The sequence below is a fragment of the Gymnoscopelus microlampas genome (assembly GCF_963454915.1).
Source record: "Gymnoscopelus microlampas genome assembly, chromosome: 3".
NCBI lineage: Eukaryota > Metazoa > Chordata > Actinopteri > Myctophiformes > Myctophidae > Gymnoscopelus > Gymnoscopelus microlampas.
This window is the reverse complement of record NC_139940.1, coordinates 30,508,111-30,523,322: the sequence shown is the minus strand read 5'-3', so window position 1 is coordinate 30,523,322 and position 15,212 is coordinate 30,508,111. Positions and strand designations below refer to the sequence as shown.

Below are 15,212 nucleotides of genomic sequence, written 5' to 3'. Positions count from 1 at the left end.
TATCAGGCCACATTAATCAGATAGGGCTAAAAAGTGCAGATATAGGAGAGCGAGAGAGAGAGATTATGACACAAAAAAAGGACAGGGGAGAGCAAAAAAGTGTGAGAGAGAAATACATTCAAAAGTCACATAAGCCCTCTCAACTGAAGTATCTGCCGTTGTGCATGTTCCACCCGTTGTTCCCCCCTCCCTCCATCCCTCCTTCCCCCAGCTTTGTGTTTCCAAAAGAGGAAACATATGTTCACCGTGTGGGTTTAGTCGCATTTCAAATGCAGGTGAAAACATCATGATCTGATGAGTTTTTCTCCGTCTGCCTCCCTCTCTCTCTCTCTTTCTGTTATTTCCAAAAATGAATAAAACCACATGTTCGCTGTGTGGTTGCGATGCAGGTGGAACATTATGTGATGAATTTCTATCTGCCTGAGTCTCCCAGTGGAGTCTATGGAATTTGTTTCAGGGATGACTGCTGTTTTCTTTGGCTCACCTCTCCCTGTGTGTGTGTGTGTGTGTGTGTGTGTGTGTGTGTGTGGGTGCGTGTTGTGTAGGATGTGTGTGCGAGTATATGTGCGTGCGTTCACTGTGTTGGTTTCAGTGCTACAGAGACAGGAACCTCGATTTGTAATTAGGGGGATTTCTGGATCTGAAATGAACAGGAATTGTTACAGTATGAATCAACAGGAGAACATGTTCAATGATCACTAAATTAATTCCTAAATAGACTAATAGATGGGTTAGCGGAGAAGAAAATACATTTTGGGTTGTGTGTGCACGCGCGCACGTGCGTGAAGGACAGTTAGAAGTTCCATTTAAATTGAATGCTACTATTAACTGTTCAGGATATGAATCTGGGTTACGGACCAAAGAGATATCATCCCAATCTGTGTCTGTCTGTCTGCACCAGTTAAACACTATTCCACTGAAGCTCTACTGATAACAGATGATGCAATGCAGGGAGACAGATTGAAATGCCTCTGTGCCAGATTGCCGTCCTGACATGACCTGGTACACAGCCACCCTTGTGACAGTTCAAGCGTCAGTAACTGTTACGAGCAACATTAGGAAAACAATGACAACATGGGATGTGTTAACCTGGCATGTGGTGCATTTTGAACCTCACTTGTGAATCGTAGTTTTAAGTAAGTGTATTCAGGGGGAAGCTGAGAAAACAAACAAAGAACAATCTTGTTGTTTAAGAGAAATTATATATACTGTACTTAGGTGCATGGCTGGTAGACGTATCCTTTAGCTTACAGTAATTGCCTCAATGACATCCTAATTATTATTTTTTTAAATGGAGGATGAGCCGACTTCTACTATTGTCTTCTAAAAACATTTACTCTAATTGGTTATGAGGAATACCAGCATTTGTGCATTATGTTTTTAATTATTACTCTATTTTTAAGTGACTCACAAACTCTGTTCACCAGAATATGTTTGAACAAACAATTGCAGGTTATACAAATGTCAGGACGTCAGAGCTGTCGAAGCTGAGTTAATTACAAGTTAATTGAGTTTGTTGCCTGTGGAATCAGATCATGAGCTTTAAAATATCCCCCACTCTTTCTAAAGCACACAAACACTCACATACACATGAGAACTTCACCCTTGCAAATTAGCTCATGTTGTACTAGAAAGACAGAACGTCATGATATAAACCTGTGTGTTTTCTGTGTGCGTGTCAGTGCATGCTTGTGTGTGAGAGAGAGAGAAAAGAAAGAAAATGAAAATCTTGTGTTAAATAAATAAAAGTGCTGGTCCTAAGACATTTTCATCATCAGATACTAGCTGATAGCACTGCTCATACTGTATGTAAAACCTGCTGTTATTTCACCTGCATACACAGCGCTCAGTGCACATGGTATTCTCTCAGCATAGCTACAGAGAAGCAGGGTGCAAAATAGTTAATAGACATGAATGTACACATGCGCACATACACTCACACACACACACACACACACACACACACACACACACACACACACACACACACACACACACAAGTCAGACTCCCCAGAGTGCCAACACACAGAGAGGGTTCTAGTCTGGTTAAAGAGAGGGTTCTCAAGAGAATGGAGGAGTGCATATTCTGTACACACACACACTGCACTGTGTTATAAATAGGATTCACCGGGGGAAAATGTTTTCCCAGACAGTGTGGCTGTACCCCTTTTCCCAAGGTGATGAGACGGGTTCCAGTGTCACACACACACACAAACTGAGGTCCCAGTGGTATTATATATTTCAAACACTTCAGGGTGAGCATGATTTACCCTGTGGGACACACCAAGCCAACATCATACTGCACAGAGAGAGACAGAGAGAGAGAGAGAGAGTGACATCCGTTTATCTCTTGGCCCAGAAAGGATCCATCAATCAATATAAATGAATTGTAGTGCGAGCTGCTAAATGAGCTCCCAGTGTGAGAATCACACTATAAGACACAAGGCTGCACATTTTATAGATTTACATTCTATATCCCTTTGAATCAGTTGATCTTTTCTTTGGCAATTTGTTCTCAATCTCAAGATTATACAAATGACCCAAACTTTTATTTACAAATTAAATTACAGAAACATTAAAAGTACACAAACTGTTACCACAATTCATTCTGCTTTTGTGTGTAGTTTCATTCTAATGAACAAGGTGTGCTCAACTCACTAATATCAAAGTATCTCACAGCATCTTCTTTGGTTCTATTTCCATGCCCAGCGCAGTGACACAAACAAAAACAACGCTCCAACACAACTCACGATTGTGACTGTGACCGTGAAAATATCCCTCTTAACCCATTAAAACCGGGAAATAATCTGTGTCATTTTAGCATTGGCTGTTCAAAAATAGCAGATGTGCTGTACAAGGTTGTACATCTGCTATTTTTGAACATTTTTGAAAAAGCTTGAAAGTGTGAGAACTACTGGTTTAAAAAGCATTTGTAGAATTGGATTCAGGTCTTAATGGGTTAAACAGGCAGGCAACTCACTCACAATTCACCGTGATAATTTAAAAGTCATTTATTCACTGCAGTAATTCAGAAGTCATAATTCAGCCGCACATCAAAATAGTTTCGCTGGGTGCATTCATTTAATGTGGAGTCCCCTCACACAATGCTACATTAGGCTTCTAATGGGAAGAGGCTCCCCGAGGCTTCATTTATATGAAAATGGTCTGAGAGAGTGTGTGTACATTTCTATGCGTGCGTGTGTGAGTGTGCGCGCAAGGTGAATTGCCCTTGTGTGCAAGCCTAAATGTGAAATCGCAAAAAGGAGAGAGAGAGAGAGAGAGAGAGAGAGAGAGGAGGAAGGGAGGGGGTAGACAGAGAAAGTGAGCGAGAGAGCATGAGAAAGATGAAAAGCAAGAGATGGAAAGGGGAGAGAGTAAGATGAGTAGAGTGAGGGAGAGAGCGACAAAGAGAGAGAGAGAGAGAGAGAGAGAGAGAGAGAGAGAGAGAGAGAGAGAGAGAGAGAGAGAGAGAGAGAGAGAGAGAGAGAGAGAGAAAGAAAGAGAACAGGGGAGAGAGAGAGAGACACACACACACACACAGGGACAGTGTGTGTTTTGTGCATGCGTGCGTCCTGGGTATGAAAATGAGCCGTGTGTTGTGAGGATGAAGGGTACTGGTTAGTTTGTCAGACTCCCTGCTGTCCCTGGAGGTCCAGTGAACTGTGAACAGTCTCCCACTGTCTCTAGGATGGAAATGCTTCAGAAGAGGAGAGGGGGACAGATATGAAGGGAAGAAGAGAGCAGAAAGAATGGATAGAGGAGGGATGTGGGTCTTGAAGAAATGGAAATTAAAAAAACAATAAGCAGGTTTCACTGTAAAAACTAAAACAGAATACTAGTGGGCAGATGAAAGTGAAAACATGAATGAGCAACAAATAAAATGTGGAAATGTGTTTTAACAAGCATGAAAGCTTAATTCATTAAGGGAACATTTCAGTATTCAGGCCCTCAAATCTTAACCACTTAATACTTTCTTCATGTATACTTTGACAAATCTGATCTACAAGGTCACGATGCGACGCATTGTGAGCAACAACACATAATGCCTGCACTGTGCATTCCAACAACCACCACCCTGGTCCCCACCAAACCCTTGCCATGGGGGGGCAAACAAACAAAATCAGCCAAATTATGGATCCAACCCTTCTGATGTGCTTTGTCACAACATTGCAACAGTAAACAACAGATACTGTAGCAGTGGAGAAAGCCTGAATAGCAGTTGATAAATGTGCAGAGACATCGTGAGGTGGATGTTAAATGGACATCTGCTGTTCCGTTCATCTGGATGAGACCGATGGAGGGAGGAGGACGTTGGGCTGTTTTCACACCCCAATTCCCACTGGTCCGAGTCCGGTGCATTCAAGACACACATGGAAAACGCATAATCATAAGACCCACGTTGATGCTCTTGACAGTTGCTTAGCAATTTGATGGGTGAATGAAACGGGGCAGAGGGAGAGTGATAAAGGGTGGGTGCAGGGGAAAGAAAGAGGGGGGGAGAGAGAGAGAAAGTGAGACTGTGGGAAAGAGGTAACTCTGAGTTGCTTCTCATTTCAAGTCCTTCAATATCTCACACTGAGTCATCCACTGCACTCCATAGCTAAAAGCTAAGAATAACTGCATACTTTTCATCACTCTTCTCTTTCATTATATCAACCACTCATTTTACTTGTCACCATTTCATTCCCTCAATGACCTCAAATTCCACCTCAAAAACTCTTAAATGAATACAAAGGAAACGGTAATACAAAACTAAGATTACACCTTTTCAATAGGCACAAATTTGGTAAGAATGCAAAGCAAAAGTTCATTTAGTGTTTCTGTTTTGCTTCTGAAAAGTATTTTTACCCATCATTTCCCTACACAATTGGCTTCCATAATTTGGTAGTTTTTAGAATTGTTTTAAATTATATATGAGTTTTTTTGGGAGGCTCAACCCTCCCTCACTTCTGGGAATGTGAAGAAGTTCCCCTTTGATTCTACAGGACATATTTGCCCATATAAATCACTGTTATAACTTATAACTAAGTATTGTCTTATTTTTCTTTTCTTTTGATTTGCCATTTCTATTTGATTTGTCAACCTAGTAGGACGAGGTCAAGGTGAATATACAGAAGTCACAGGAGACAATGTTTTTAACAGGTCTAATAACACGTGCAAGACCAGTCAATGCCAGATGCCAGAGAACAAACTGATTTAAATACAACTTCAATAAAAAAGACGAATGTATGTGTGCTGTTGCATTCAAACAAGCTTCATTCAATGTGTTGTTCTGTGTGCATTGCAGCCACAGTGCTGACAACTTGTGTTCTGCTCTGGCATTTGGGATTGTTTTGTCTTAAACTTTTGGGGCGAATCTCATTCCTACTCATCAAAAAGCTGAACTGTATGACATCATAACTAAACATCTCTGAATTGTTCTTTTAGTGTGGATTTTCTTCTGGAAAAGCGGCCAGCTCAAAAACAAAAGTGACGTAAGCGAGCAAAGAAAAAATGTCAGCAAGAGAGAAGAATAGAAAAGTAAGCAGCAACTGTTAAAGACATTTTTCCCTTAACCTCTTGAAATGGGACCATTAAAGGCACAATGCAATCAACTAAAATGTCAAAGACAAGTGGCCCATGAGAGGTGATTGGGCCTATAACTGCTCCAATCAGCAAATGGAGCTATGAAACTGTCTGGATCCATCAAAGAAGGGGGAAAAAACAGGTGTACAGTATGTTGGAAGTGTGTGTGTGTGTGTGTGTGTGTGTGTGTGTGTGTGTGTGTGTGTGTGTGTGTGTGTGTGTGTGCGCGTGCGCATGTGTAGGTTTGTATGTGTGAGACATAGAGAGTTAGAAAGAGGAAGAGCTTCAGAAAGTGTGAAGAAAGACAAATAATGTGCACGTGTGAAAGTATAGACAGATTTGTGTATGTGGGTGCGCGTACTGTGTGTGTGTGTGTGTGTGTGTGTGTGTGTGTGTGTGTGTGTGTGTCTCTCTGTCAAGTGTGATCTTTAAGGCAAAAGCTGGAGAAAAAAATACTTGTCCTTTTCAGCTCCAATCACAGCCATTCACTGTGACTCTCTCACATTTTAAGGACGGTTGATGCTCTGAAGGGAAGTGAGCAGGAAGGCACTTGGCCTTTAGAAACTATGACGCTACCACCGTGGCCTTCATCCTCATCATAATGTGGCTGCTGTTTGCATCAACTGCAGCAGCAGCACCACCGTTATTCGAGAAGAATGGAAGGAAGCAAAAAGCGAAAAAAGGTGAAGAAAGAGGTAGGGTGGTTAATAGATGTTTCCACTTTGAGGGGGTGGTGTTGGTGGGGGGGGGGGGGGGAGAGGGGGGGGGGGGGGTTTAAGAAGGACAGAGAAAGAGATGATAACTTAAGGAAGACCCACCCCCCCACCTCCACTCTTATGTAGGTTAATTGACTAAAGAATTAAAAGGAGAATATATGATTTAATTGTTAAAACACATGGGTTTGAACAATAAGAGGGGACAGTGGCATATGGATGAATACTTTCAATGCATACACACACACACACACACACACACACACACACACACACACACACACACACACACACACACAAGAAAGAGGAATAGAAAAGCCAGTGTGTCGTCCTAGTATATTTCTAATTATCAGTTAATTGTTATTCCCTATCATTAGGAAGGGTGGTTTTTTAATTGTAACGTAGCCGAGCAGAAAGCTAACCTATACGTGTGGGGGGACAATTAGCCACCTCCATTAACCCCTGGTTAATTACAACCTCCATCGCTGCTTCCCATAGCACAGGTTTTTTTTTTCTTCTTAACTCTCTTTTACCCCCTCTATTCTTTCCCCAGGCCTTTATCCCCATCTCATTTAATAGTTCTGTCCTCCTTTCATCTATCTATTCCTCTCTCTCTCCCTCTCTATTGTTCAGTTCATGTCATGTCTTCATTTAAATGTGTTGTTGCTTTTTTTTGTCCATCTCCCCACTTTACTGCTGTGCCCTCCTTTCCTGAGTGGAGTGTTCTATCCCTAAGGTTATCCATGCAAGAGTTTCTTGCTGCCCTTGTATCCCCATTGTCTTTCCCTGGGAGATGCCACCAGGAAGATGAGAAAACAATTAAGACAGTCAACTCCCATTAGAGATAAGTGGGAGGAAGGAGGCACAAAAACCCTGAAACCCAAAGGGTCCATTTGTACAGTATGGGAGTTAAATAAACACTCAGGATTGTGTATATATATTAGATCTCTTTTTTTTTCTCCCCTCTTCTTCCTACACTCTTCCTACTCTTAACCACTTGAGCCCTAGAATCCCTATTCCAGGCATATCACAATAGGCGGCCCTTCTGTGAAAATCGATGATATACAAGCTCACAATGCGGGGCAATGGCTGACTTAGAGCACAGTCACATATACGTGTCACAATTGGCATTGTCGAAACGTCGTTCACTTTTATTACATGGGAAGGAAGGCGTGGTGCGTTCGGTTGCAGCCAGTCGATCGCATTAAGCGCCTGGAGTTGGTGAACTCACGAACGAAGCGTGTCATTGACCCCACTTTCAGTGAGCCAAACGCTCCAACGTAAGTCAAACGAACTACACACCAGAAAACCGGCACTGCCCACAATCAGCAAAACAACATGCATTATTGATCCACGCCTCGGTATGTGTTGGCTACTCTCCTTCAGATGCGTATGCGTGACTACACCTTTATCCTGTGACCTGTGTGCATCGGGATGCACAGGTGTGTGTCATCACAGTCAGCTCAGAGCCTAATTAGTTTATCTCAGGCCAAGTGTGACTCCTTAAATCAGACATCACCCTGTGATTGGTGTAGCAGCGTCAGCTAGTTCGCTGAGATTGGTCTACTTTTGATACATACTGAACACAAACATACAGTACATTCAGACCAACCCCATTTAAAACATTGTGGTGAAACATTGTTTGTGTGACGAACAGAAAGAAAGTAAACAAAAGCAGGGGGCACACGATAGTACTAGTGTGTGACGGTGCTGACCACATGCATAAAACATTTATTAAAAGAAGAGGTTGCACGCCATGAACACATCTGTTGTGCGGAGCAAACCAACATTGAGGCCTGGGTTTCAAATTATGAAGAAACCCCATAGAAGACCTCAGCGGTTGAAGCATTGGTTTTCTCTGTCCAATAGATGTATATAATACAGCACCGTGGCTATGAGGCGTGCAACCTCTTCTCTTGATGGTAATTATTGGTGACGTAAACTTGGATAGCTAAAGATTGGACAGGGAGGCCATGCTGTTATTATACTAGGTCTTGTTTTCTCCTTTCTTTCACTCAAGGATGATGAGATCTTCTCTTTTTCTCCATTTCCTTCAGTTTGTCCACATCTATTCTCTTCCACACCTTCACTACTAGCCCCCCTGTTACAGATCGAGAAACAAAGTACAAATCACAAAATCCCTCAGCTTGTGTGATAGTTTACTGCATAAATTACAGTAGATTCCACTGTTCTACTGAGTAGAACAGTGGTTCTACAAGTGGGGCCCAGGGACCCCTAGGGGTCCTTGAGGGGTTGCCAGGGGGTCCCCAGCTAAATAAGTTAAAGACGGGGTGCCGTGATTTTCAGTGATTTCTTCCCCCCCTAAAACATAAGCATCAGGTATTATAGTTATACTAGGAGGAAGATTTTTTTCAAAAAAGTGTACAGAAATTGTACATTAAGTTGTTCATTAAGTATACCTGGTTCTCACCTTAGCACCCCCTCCACCACCTTAGCACCACCCACCTGTCCAAGTCCCTCCTCCTCCTCATGCCCACACCTGTTGTGTTATGATAATGAGGGGGAGGGTATAATTTTACTATGTCACTAAAGTGCTGTTCTTCTATTGGCACGTTTGACCCTCAAGGTTTCAGCCTCCAGGTAGAAACTCAAAATAGTCAGAGAAGACATAAAACACCATAAAAACACCACCAGGGGGCTTAATGAAGTTCTATCAACCTCATAGACACATAAAAAACAGAAACAGTGCAAAACAATGGCACCACCTCTTTAATACAGAATCAGGATCAGTTTAACCACTTCAACTCTATATAATGAAGAATCTAGGTGGTCTTATTTGTCACTGACATTTCGCTGCTTGTACTTTTATTTCAGTCAGTGACAAACAAAACCTTCTTGATTCTTATTACATCGGCTACTTGAAAATAACCGATCTACAAGATCACAACACGTTGCGATATGGCCAAATAATGTGGGGGTCCTTGACATGAAAAGGTTTAAGTACCACTGAATTAGAAAGCCCTCACAACTCAACATTTTACTGTCTGTGAATAGATGGGGAAGGCAAACTATGAGATTTCTTTCAGGTTCAAATCATATAGGTTGGAAAGTGAATTACCCATTTGATACATTGTATTCCCTTCATACAACCTATTTCAGTCTATTAATTCTTTCATTTTTTTTTTTTTACCAAACTCTTACCCCCCCTTTCTTTTTCAATCATTCCTTCTTTGTTCCAGCCCTTTCCTCATCTTTCTCGTCTCCTGCATGCTGATGTTTTGTCTGTGAGTGGTTAAGCCTGAGTTATACTTGGTTGCGTGACATGTCTTGCGCCGAAAATAGACGATCTACAAGCTCACAACCCATCGTACTGCAACGCCTTGTGAACTTGTACATCAGCTATTTTCGGTGCGCGACAGTGGCACACAACTAAGTATAAATCACCCGTTACTAACTACACCCACTGTATATATCTGTGGTGGAGTCCTGAGTCACTCCAATGTTGTCACTAAATGTATTGATTAGACCGTGGAAAAAGATTGACAGAGAAAGAGAGCGAGAGAGCGAGAGAGCAAGAGAGAGAGAGGACAAAGAGAGTGCAATGGCATGATTGTGTGTTAGACAGAGAAACGAACACACACACACACACACACACACACACACACACACACAAGCAGACAGACAGAGGCAGACAGACAGAGAAAGCGTAGGCTACTGTAACAATGTCCATTGTTCAATTAGGGAGAGAGATAACAGCTGATAATATGGTGTTACTAAAGAGGACACAATGGTCTTTAATTGACTCATTAGGTAGAACAGAGAATGAAGCGAGCTAATGAATGGGCTATGAGCCCTGTAAGGTAATAACAGCTAAACTGCTTGGTAAGCAAACTGGAAAGGCCGTTTGGTCAATTCATTTTGTCTCAATAAATGCAGGGGCAGCAATTTTACCTGCTAACTAGCAGTAGTAGTGTTGGGGGAGGGGTGGTGGGGCTAATGGAGAGGATAAAGAGATGATTGTACACTAGACTGAGTAGACTTGTGGTCATGGCTCCATATTCATTATGACATCTATAAAGAGAGACATTTAAAATTTGGAACTGAAAAATGCAAGGCAGTCATTCTTCTCTGACATCATTGCTAAAAACAGGAACAATCCACGTGCGTTGTTTGCGACTGTCGACAGGCTAACAAACCCTGCTGTGTCTGTAGCCTCTGAACATTTATCCACCAAAGTCTGCAATGAATTTGCCTCCTCCTTCACTGACACAATTAAAAACATTAGACACGCAGTTAGAGCCTCCATATTGGGTACAGGCTACAGTATGTGTGTCCACTACAAGCTAATTCAAATACCATGACACAATTTAATCTGATAAATCACGAAAACTTGTTAGACATCGTACAGCATCTAAAATCCTCCTCCTGTTGCTTTGACTAGAAGCTCGCCCCCGCTACGCGGGGGCTCGCGTCTAGCCCGCGGCCACGCCCACGTAGCGCCCGCGGCCACTTGGCAACTCATATAAGTGGCGTAGCGTCATGAGGGCCAGTGGGGCCGTGGCTGGGTCAGTGAAGACCCTGTAGTGCGGATGATATGTGGCATAGAGGGGCAGATTGTAAATCCCCAGAGGAAACATCCGTGGGCTACCATTGGTTCAGCGATGTGTGCGGTCGCCCTGCGGCCCCTCCTCCTCCACCAATGTGCAGTATTGAGAGCCCTGACGTCACAACAATTGGAGCGATGGGCACTGCACTCTGGTTGGTTAGGGTACACCTAGGGCCCAGGTAGAACCCAGTTAAAGCCTGCATGGGCAAACCCAGTTAGGACCCGCCTTGGTCCCACATAAACATGGCTAGTTGGGGCCCACCTAAGGGCCAGGTAGAAGCTACTTATAGCCTGCATGGGCATCGCAGTTGGGACTGAAGTGGATGCCGCTGACATTGCTGACATGGGGTCCATATGGTTTAGCCCACCTTGAAACCATATGGGAACTACGCTGGCATGCTGGCTGGAATGCAAACGCTGCATCATACCTGTAGTGTTTAGTTTGATGTTGTGTGTGTAGCAGATATACCTGTAGTGTGTAGACCAATGTCCATGTGAAAGTCAATGCCCAGCAGTGTTTTTTTTTCTCCAGCAGAGTTTCTAGTGTCTCTGTCTCTCTCTGGAAGAGGTTGCACATGAACTCTGCAGCCGCACTGAGGCGCTCCAACACAAACACTCTGACATTAAGCTGCTTCACACAACAAACATCAGCACCACGCTGCTGTTTGTCCAAAAGACACAATATCTCCTCTCCGACCGACGTCATGTGTTCATGTATCGACAGCCGTACAGACTCCTTTTGACACATTTTACCTCGTTTATCCAGCTCTCACTGACTCTCCACATCGGGCTGTTATAGCGCCACCATGAGGCTGATTAGAGAAATCTCAAGTGGAATTTCTTCCTCGGCATAGTGGGAATGTGGGTGCAAAGTTGCACGGAAAGTGCATGCTGTGTTCATAATGTGAGGCATTTTGGTCCAAACGGAGCAGTCCTGCAGACTTTGGAAGCCATTTTAGCCAATCAGGATGGAATATGAAAAATCTGAAAGAGCCTTTTTTTTTAATGACTGTGGAGATACTGTGTACCGATTTGCGTGATGTTTGGGCAAAATATGTAGGAGTACTGTGAGAAAATGTGTTTATCAAAAAGCGGCCTCCTGGTGGCACTGTAACAGGGCCATGTGAAAGAAATAGGGCAGAGGTTCTGAATTGGCATCCAGGGAGTGTGTGTGCACAGTTTCGCTGCGATCAAGTCAACGATGTGAGAGATTAGCTATCACAGACGGACGGACAGGGGGTGAAACATAGTCTTGCGCCATGCCTTTCGGCCTGGCGGAGACAATAAAAAAACGAAAGTAAAGGAAATGACCATTTCTGCAACGAAAGTAGTCAACAAACTATACTATAAAAACATGGGCCACATTGTCAAATAATCTAAGAAAGAGGCAATCATGTAGAAAATAGCCGATCTACAAGCTTACAAAGCCTCTCAACGTGAGGCGTTTCGAACTTGTAGATCGGCTATTTTCACAATATTTACTTGTGGAACGGAGTCAAACAGAATGGGGGGGTCCCCAGATCAAGTACGTTTATTTGGGGGGGGGGGGGGGGGGCGGCCTGAAAGGGTTGATAAGCACTGATCTAATCTGAGCGAAATTATCTGAATTTACTACATGACCATAATGCAGCCTCACATGCGTAGCACGGGGCGGTCCTGCCATTACGTTAGTTACTGTAGTTGCTGTGGAGCGACATAGTTCTCCAGAAGACACACACAAACATACACCATCTGCAATGGACTAACTGAGCAGCAATATTGACATTCACCACACGAACGTGCATTGTTGACAAAGTGATTGCACAGCCGCTGCAGGCATGACAACCACGTTAGCGTTAGCGACATGGCAGCTATCACAGCGCCCTGTCCGTCGTCGCTGCGACTGACTGTGATTAGCCTGGGTGCCAGCCTGCTTCGCTACGTTCGGCGGATTGTTTTTTCTTTCTGGAGAGTGAAAAAAAGTCCGCCGAACGCAGCGAAGCAGGCTGGCACCCAGGCTAGACTGTGATGGCTACAGCCATAGATATATAAACACTACAGCAAGCTCTCTGAGATGCCATTGTCTGGAGACTGCTCTTAGCGTGACACGACCAATGAGAGTGAGCGCTGTAGTTGTTGCTAAGATACGGTGGCGTCTCTGCCCCATAGCTTGTAGATCTCTCACGCATGATTGGCGTAGGCTGCGTTGCCAGGTCTGACTGTTTGTATAAGCGATTGTGGGCTTATTTGGGTGCACTTTTGGGCTCGTCGTTTCCATAGACCACGGCAGTGCTTATTTCTTTCCCGTGACCGATGTGGCAAGAGAAGGTGCAAAACGAACCATCCGGAAGTAGATTGCGAGATGAAATATATAGCACTTTTTGATTATTAGAGAAGGAGACACATGTGAAGGTGGAAAATGAAATGTAGTAGATTATATAGTTTTTCATGAGGGATTTTTGTAGCAAGTTGTGAGAGAATTGGGCTACTCCTGTGGGCGGGGGGCTGATTAGAACCATTGGGGTTTGAAAGGAGACGCTCTCTGTTTGAGTGGAAAGATATTCAGCCAACAGGCCTTTTCAAAAACATATTTCCAATTGCATGGCCTCAGGTCTTAATACAAATTGTCAACACATCTCTTCAATCAGGTTGCTTCCCACACACCTACCATAGTTATGCAGACGATACACAAATCTACATAATCGTACCACCAGAGGACTATAGTCTAAAACCTGTCCATGCATTCATCTTCAGTAGACTTAACTACTGTAACGTGTCTTTACAGGTCAGACGTCTGGAGTTGATTCAGAACGCTGATATTTATCTATTTATATATTTGCGTCTTTTGTTGTATGCGTCCTAATGCCATTGTATAATTGTGTTTCCTTTGCTTGATGTTCTGTGTAAAGCACATTGAATTGCCTGGTTGTTGAAAGTGCTGTACAAATAAAATTGCCTTGCCCCTTCCTGGATTGTGTTATGGATCATTTCTATTGGTACACGGCATAAATAACCGTAAAGTGGAGGAGTCTCCAGAGAATGGCCATTCTCTCTGTGTGTGTGTGTGTGTGTGTGTGTACACAATATAATGTAAATGCATGGATGTGCACACATGCAGCGTGTCTACCTGGAGGTGTTCCAGTATGTATGGAGGGTTGGTCATGCCCAGGCGCAGCATCGCTCCTTCAGGGATCACTTCCACCAGTCTCCACAGCAGGGTAGGCAGGTCTGTCCCTATGTCTCTACCATACGCCCCTGTGTCTTCACTGGTTAACCAGATCTCACACACTCCCTCTGTATGGAGACAGAGAGAGAGAGAGAGAGAGAGAGAGAGAGAGAGAGAGAGAGAGAGAGAGAGAGAGAGAGAGAGAGAGAGAGAGAGAGAGAGAGAGAGATAGATTTGAAGTGATAGCGGCAAAGAAAAAAGGACAAAAGACAAAACATGGTTAGAAGTCTAACCATTTAAAATCTGTTGTGTGTGAGATTTACTGTTGTCAGCATGTGTGGCTGGTGTTTTGGGGGAAAAGAACCGAAAGCATGATTAATAGCGTTAATATTTCAATAGAGCAAATAATACAGTGCATACAGTACATTTCAATAGGGGAGTTGAATAGATGTGGATTGTACAGTCCAGAGGAACAAGTCAAACATAGCAAATCCTTTACTGTACACAAGAAAAACTAATAATTAATGTATGGCTGGTCATAATTTATGAAATATGGAAGCACATATACAATAGAGGCCATAACATAAAACACCCTAGAGGTCATTCTTTACTTCATGAATCATAAATGAAACTGTACAGTACTGTATAGCAAACTGCCCTTACAGGTTATCAACCTTACATCAGCAGACTAAAGGTCCTTGCACCCGGGGGTGTTTGTGTGTGTGTGTGTGTGTGTGTGTGTGTGTGTGTGTGTGTGTGTGTGTGTGTGTGTGTGTGTGTGTGTGTGTGTGTGTGTGTGTGTGCGCGCGCATGTACACACGTGTAATTATCCCCAATTGTTTTTTTTCTTTTTCTTTTTTCAAACTGTTGTTTGTATAAGGACTACATCCACACAGAATGTGAATATTACGTGGCAATAAAGCGATACTTCTTTTTTATTGGAAGGAGGGTGATTTTTCACCCAATAAAGGCATCAATATGTATGAATGAGGCATTTTCATAGTGTTTATTGGTCATGTGTGTAAAGACCTTAACGTAGGTGTGTCAGTAAGTTTCACTACATCAAATGTAATATTTGGGCTAATAAGGTTCTTTCATTACTGAACCAAGGATTTGAGAGAACCCTCACTTGTCCAGTTAGTGTAGACAATTAAAACAGCAGGCAAATGGCAAATCTATACTTTTGTTGCACAATGCTTTTAATGCGTCAAAATGTTAACTA

At 43.1% G+C, this 15,212-nt stretch overlaps 1 protein-coding gene across 1 annotated transcript in view; it reads right to left on the bottom strand.

Moving 5' to 3' along the window:
- Positions 1-15,212, bottom strand: part of cdkal1 (CDK5 regulatory subunit associated protein 1-like 1) — a 322,737-nt gene that overhangs the window by 131,873 nt on the left and 175,652 nt on the right. The window contains exon 9 of the mRNA XM_084052870.1: positions 13,952-14,118. Within this exon, the coding sequence (XP_083908996.1) occupies positions 13,952-14,118 (167 nt within the window). The remainder of the gene's footprint in view (positions 1-13,951; positions 14,119-15,212) is intronic.